The sequence below is a fragment of the Vanellus vanellus genome, assembly GCF_965231255.1.
Source record: "Vanellus vanellus genome assembly, chromosome: 24".
NCBI classification, from domain to species: domain Eukaryota; kingdom Metazoa; phylum Chordata; class Aves; order Charadriiformes; family Charadriidae; genus Vanellus; species Vanellus vanellus.
In genome coordinates, this window is record NC_138929.1 from 7848095 (window position 1) to 7854475 (window position 6381).

At 54.0% G+C, this 6381-nt stretch overlaps 1 protein-coding gene across 1 annotated transcript; it reads right to left on the reverse strand.

Annotated features, from left to right (window-relative positions):
- Nucleotides 1-533: 533 nt before the first annotated feature.
- Nucleotides 534-3578, reverse strand: SDR39U1 (short chain dehydrogenase/reductase family 39U member 1; the record flags this gene model as incomplete). The annotated part of the gene is made up of 5 exons (XM_082494737.1): nt 534-1254; nt 1476-1619; nt 2283-2404; nt 3038-3120; nt 3456-3578. 5 exons carry the CDS (start codon nt 3576-3578, stop codon nt 839-841), a joined length of 888 nt encoding a protein of 295 aa, XP_082350863.1. The 3' UTR covers nt 534-838.
- Between the last annotated feature and the right edge of the window lie 2803 nt (nt 3579-6381).

Sequence of the window (6381 nt, forward strand, 5' to 3'; positions counted from 1 at the left end):
AAGTGCTCTCTTTAGAGTAAAGCACTGCCTTGCACTACCTCACACCAAAACGAACCACCCAGTTTCTCCACAGCACAAGCTCAGATGCAGCTGACACTTACCAAAAGCCTCAAGAGCAGCTCAGGGGACAACAGTCCCACCACCCACCATGTCCCTACAGGCTGGCAAAGCACCATTCTTCATCCCTGCCACAGCATCAGGGTTATGCAGTCCTGGAGGGGTGCAACTCTTGGGCCCAGACTCAGCTGAAGGTTCTGACACAGCAACATTGTACCAGCACAGAGCCACCACAAGAAAGGAGATGGCAAAGTCTCCAAAGCCATCTGTATCTGGCACCCTTTGTGCCCCCTCAGGATGGACCTTCTCCCACAACCAGAACTCCATTCTCTATGTGACCGAGAAAGGCAAAGCAGAAGAGCATAACTACGTCTCTGTGGGACCATGGGGGAAAGACATGGGGAAAAAGGAAGAGGGACTTCCAGTAACATGGAGGAGAATTACAACATCTGAACACCACACCTGTCTGTCAGGGGAGGAGACATTACACCCCTCAGCTCACATGCATGCTGTGGAAAAGGCAAGATGGCAGATTCAGCAGTCACAATCCTTAGAGGGACTTGTGCCCTTCTCCAAGAACAGGATATGTGGAGATGGTAGATGGCAATAAGACAGATGACTCCTAAACTGAGGATGCACAAAGGGAGCCAGAAGGAGAAAAGATTGCTCGACTTCTCTGTATGGGGATGGGGAAGTGTCTAGAAGGGGCAATGACTACCTACCCAGGGGAAAGCCAGGTACTTCACAGAAACAGGCCCAGCCCAGCCCAACTGAGGAGCCCTCAAGCCACGATGTCCTTCAGGGCTTCAGACAGGTCAGGGAAGATGAAATGGTAGCCGCTCTCCAGGGTATGTTTTGGCACCACCCTCTGGCCCTCCAAGAGCATGACAGCCCGCTCTGCCCCAAAGACAGCCCGTACAGCCCAAGCAGGCACTGGCAGTAGAGCTGGGCGCCTCAGGGCTGCAGCAAGCTCCTGAGCAAAGGTGCCATTGGAGGTGGTAGTGGAGGATGGAGACACACCATTGAGGATGCCTTGCACGCACTCACTCTCCAGGGCATGACACACGATCCCAGTGAGGTCTCGAATGTGGATCCACGGGAAGGGTTGGAGTCCAGTGCCCAAGGGGCCTCCTAGTCCCAGACGGAAAGGCCAGAGCATTTGAGAGATTGCACCACCACCTTGGCCCAGCACTACCCCTGTGGGGAGAACAGAGTGAGACCAGGATGCCCCCCTGCCAAATGACAAAAGCCCCCTTCACCCCCAGACCTACAACTAGGAGACAATCATTAGAGTGCTGGACTGGAAGAGCACCCCAACAAGGACAGGCACAAGACCCGGTGTCCTTCTCCCTGCTCTTCCCCCTCTTGCCCCAGCACCAAAGCAGAGCCACCCTAAAAGGCACGATGCCCCTTCTCACCAGATCTCACCACAACACTACGAGCTGGGCTCCCAGGGATAAGAGCTGCAGCCTCCCAGGAGCTCACCAGGCGTGAGAAGAAGTCGAAATCCCCCCCAGGACTGTCCTCGGTATACTCAGCTGTGGGGCTAGGGCGGTAATAGCCTGTGGGTGTAAGAGCAGAAAGGGGCTCAGGGCTGAATCATGACAGCAGGCCCCCCCGCCCCAGGATGGACCCTCCTCCCTGCCCCCAGGAGCCCAGAACTCCCCCATCAGGGACATCCTCATAGGAACAGCACAGGGTCTCTCTGATGGCAATGCTGACAAGTTTTTGAACTACCAATGCTCTCTGCGAGTTCAGTGGGATGCATTAATACTCACTTTGAGCTGGCAGCCCCAGGAACCAAATATACCAGCACACTGAGCTGGCTGCACAGAAGGGCGCTTGCTCCAAAACTGGGCATCAGAGATACTAAACTGTGGCAGCTTTAAAGACTGTAGCAAGTAGAAATGCAAAGGTGGAGATACGCAAGGGAATTCAGCTGAGGCCCTGCTTAGACAAACTGGTTCTACAGTATGCCTAAAGGCTTGCACAGGAAAACTAAGAAAAGGTCCTGTCCTAATAAGATCAAGAGAAAGCACAGGGTCAAAAATTCCTCTCCAGCAGTACCAAAAAGCTGATCAAGGCTTGACTAAACACAGTGACACTGATAGCAATAAAGCTGGCATTTCAAGGCAAGACGTGTCTCCCCCAGAAGTGTGTTTTTGTCCGGAGGTATACCTCTCCAGGTCAGCATAAGCCATGCCTTGGCCAGGCCCAACCAATACCTACGCCGGTGATGAGGACCCAAGCACGGGGTGGCTGTTCAGCATCAGCAATGGCTTTGGCCAAGGTCTTGGTGGTCTCAACCCGGCTGCTGATGACTTCCCTGCAGAAGGCATCACCCCATCTGGGAAAGAGAGTCACCGATTATTTTCCCCGCAAGGTCATCCAAGGAAACAATAGCCCCAAGGCAGGCCCCAACAGACACCCTCTCACAAGCACAGGAGGGGCTACGTGAATTCCCCCCATCCCAGAACAGGGAGAGGACACGAGATCTTACTACCTAAATGCATGGGGACTTTGGGAGATGGGGGCTCCCCCCTTCCCACAATAGGCTATGGGGTTTGGATTGCCTTAGGACAAAGGCAGCAGAGGAGCTGGACACCAAAGCTGGGTGTGGTGAATTCTTTCCAACGCCCAGCAGAGGCATTTCCAAAAACACCCTCACAGAAATCAAGCTTTGGTTCTGATTTTGCATTATCTAAATGTAAGTATCCAGTGTCATTTTGGAAGTGTGGAACTACTTTGCCTGGCCTCAAAATATCAATCCTTAAGGGAACCTGTCTTTCAAAGGCATCCAAGAACTTAACAGGCCCACAGAAATGTTTTGGATACTTGAGGACCCAGATGTCAACAGTTATGTAACCCATGTGCTTCCTGGACATCCTGTTTCCTTCCCAGAGCCCTTCCACATTCTGTGACAACACTGAGCTGTCTTGCTTATACCTTGTCCCATCAGCACTATGGGAGATCAAGTTACCTGCGGAAAGGGTTGAGGACATTTTCACCAGCCAAGTTCACCACAGCGTCACACAGGGGTAGTCCAGAGTGGGACAACTCTTCCTAGGCAGGGGTAACAGAGACATCACACACTCAGCCTCCCCTCTGCTCAAGCCTTCCTCAAAACCAATCTGGGCTGGCTGCTAAGAACTCCAGCCAGTTCCTTCCTGACACTGCAGGGAGCACAGGCATGAATGGAGAAGGTTTTGCTCCTCGGAGCTACAGCAGTACCCATCCCAATTACTATGGCCCATGGAGCACCCAGCAGACCAAGAGTACATCAACAGGAGCCACACTCCCCACTGCAGATTCCCTATATGCCAAGGCAGGCTGGGGTAAGTGCGCTTGCTCCTCAGCCCTGATATGTTCCTCCTCCTATGACCGCTCTCATCTCATACCCAGCTGATCCGATCCTTGCCCCCTTGTCGAGAGATGTGGGTCACTTCATGCCCACGGCTCTGCAGCAACTGGGTCAGGGCTCTGCCCACAAAGCCAGTCCCACCACCTAGGAGAAAGACCATGCATTACAGATTTGCTACCCAGACTGCCGACCCAAAGCCTGCACGGGTGCCCCCATTACCATGGCCAGCTTCCTAGGGCACATTACCCTGGGCCCAGACTCTCCCGTCCCCAGCGCCCAGCTCCCCCGCATAGCACCCCAGCCCTGCGGGCCTCCCCCTCTCCGTGTCTGGGTGCCACGCACCGTGCCCTCCCCCCAACCTCCGGGGAGCGGGGGGCCTGGCTCCGACCTCTGTCCGCAGCACCCCCAACCCAGGTTTGCCCCCCGCTCCCCCTCCTCCAAAACTCTGTTCCCCTCTCAGAGCCCCCGCACGCAGCTGCCCTGGGGCACCCACTCTGGCCTAGCTCCCTGCGCCAGGTGGCCTCCCGTGTCCGCCCCGCTCCCGCCTGACGCCCTCCGCCTGCACTAGAGCCCCTGAGCGACAACGTACAGCGCCCCCCGAACTGCACAGCTGCCCCGGAACTGCCCAGCAGCCCCCGCGCACCACCCCTCTCTCCCTCCCCCGGGCCCCGCACTCACCCACCAGCACCCGCATTGCTGGGCCCCACGCGCATGCGCCAGGCTCCACGGAGTGCGCATGCGCCTTTGCGTCCCGCGCGCCCCGCGCATTAACCCCCACAGCGGCGGGGTGGCCGGACGGGGATGGGCGGTTACGGTGGGCACAGGCGGGCGCTTAGCAAACCAGCCCGAAACAAAGCAGGAGGAGGAGAGGAATGAGCAAAGCCCGAGGAGCCGCGCAGGGGGGCGAGAACCCAGCTGCGGGGGGGGCAGTCCTGTAGGCAGGGCCTCAGCGTGTTGGTGCCTGTTCTGAGGCGGAGACAAATGCTGGAGATACTTTTCCCCACCAGTCTACAGTTGAGTCCACTTAGTCTTCGGTCGTTGTCTGCACATGCACCCACAGCCATCGCTCCGCACATCCGTCCATCTGTTCTCCTTCCCCCGTCGCCGGCTCTGTGTGTTCTTACCCTCTCTGCCACCGGCCATGGAAAAAGGGTTTGGCAAGTCCTGTGGTTAAGCAGGGAGGTGACGAGTGGAAACAAACTCCACAACTCAGGGAGAGTTATAAAGCAGTTTGTTTATTGCAGTGCTGGGGCAAGGGGGATCGCTCCTCCAAACTTGCACACCGTATTGTGAAGCAAGTGTTCATTTATGATGCAAAGGCGTACGTGTTCATTAGTGTAGGCTGTGAATAGGCACAACTATGGTAATTATTTCCGGGAACTAATTATCCTAAGTCTCCTCCTTTTGCCACATGCGCATTGCCATCCGGTGGTCATGGGCCAGGGTCTTCTGGAGGAAGGCTCATAGTCTTCCTCACAGTGTAATTTTCCCATTTGGCTCAAGAATGCTGATCTGGCTGAGCTCCCAGCCACAAGACTGGTTCTCACCAGATGGTTACTCCTCACAGACGATAAGGCCTTGGGTAGCCGTTCCGTTATCTTTATGGCTCCGGATGGCTCTGCTCATCTGCTGCTTCTAAGGTCGGGCTGCCCCAGTGTCATCACTCAGGAGCCTCTTATCTATACAATTCTCACTTGTGACAGGGTTTCGGTATCTTGCTAAACTAATTGCTATGTTGCAATGTCTAACTGGATGTTATTTCCCATATCAGAAGGAACTAGGATTCTAGGAGGAGCCAGCTGGAAATCTAAGATACTGGGAATTATTTGCATAGGAAGAGGCGTCGCTGTGGTGCACAAGATGAAAGGTGGAGGGGAACAGCTGGTTTCTGTGTGGCCTGTGCTGGCAGGAGGGAGGTGAGCTGGAGCTCCCCTCCATATCCGGTGTGGTCTGCTCAGCCTCTGCTGGACAGGTCATGGTGGTGATGTTAGCTGGAGGTGCTGGCAGCCTGTACACGCGCTTTCCTTTAACTCCTCCATAAAGAGCAGATGATTGTACCTGGGTGCAGCCTAGTAAGTGTTTTATTGCAAACTGTCAAAAAAAAAGGCAGTTATAAGGGACCTTTAGATATGTCTCAAACTTGTGTTTTCCTCCCACCTCCCTCTGTCTTGTGGTGTTTCACTGCATAGAACTTCCTGGAAAGACAAAATCCAGCATGTACTTTCTCACTTCCTCCTCACAACCGCACTGTATCCATCCAAGATGTGATGGGGAGAAAAACATGCCATCAATCACTCCCAACCCCTAACAGCTGCACCACCAGCACTTGAGGAAGCCCCATGCTTCAGCTTCTGACACAGAGCAAAGTCTGCCCAAAAGTGCTGCTTAGATATGTGACAATCATAGAATCAGAGAATGGTTTGGGTTGAAAGGGACCTTCAAAGATCAGCTTGTTCAAACCCTCCTGCCATGGACAGAAACATCTTTCACTAGATCAGGTTGCTCAAAGCTCTGTCCAACCTGACCTTGAACCTTTCCAATCATGAGGCGTTCACAATGTCTCTGGGCAACCAGTATGTTACCACCATCTTTGTATAAAATTTCTTCCTTACATCTAACCTAAATCTACCTTCTTTCAGTTTAAAACTGTTGCCCCCTGTCCTGTTACTACAGGCCCTGTTAAAAAGTCTTTCTGTCTTTCTCATAAGCCCCCTGTATATATTGGAAGGCCGCAATATGATCTCCTCAGAGCCTTTTCTTCTCCAGGCTAAACAACCCCAACTCTCTGAGTCTTTCTTCATAGGAGGGGTGCTCCTGACCTCCGATCATTTTTGTGGCCCTCTTCTAGGCATGCTCTAAGAGGTCCATGTCTTTCTTGTAATGGGGGTCTCAGAGCTGGATGCAGTACTGCAGGTGGGGTCTCACATGACTGTAGTAGATGGGCAGAATCACCTCCCTCGACC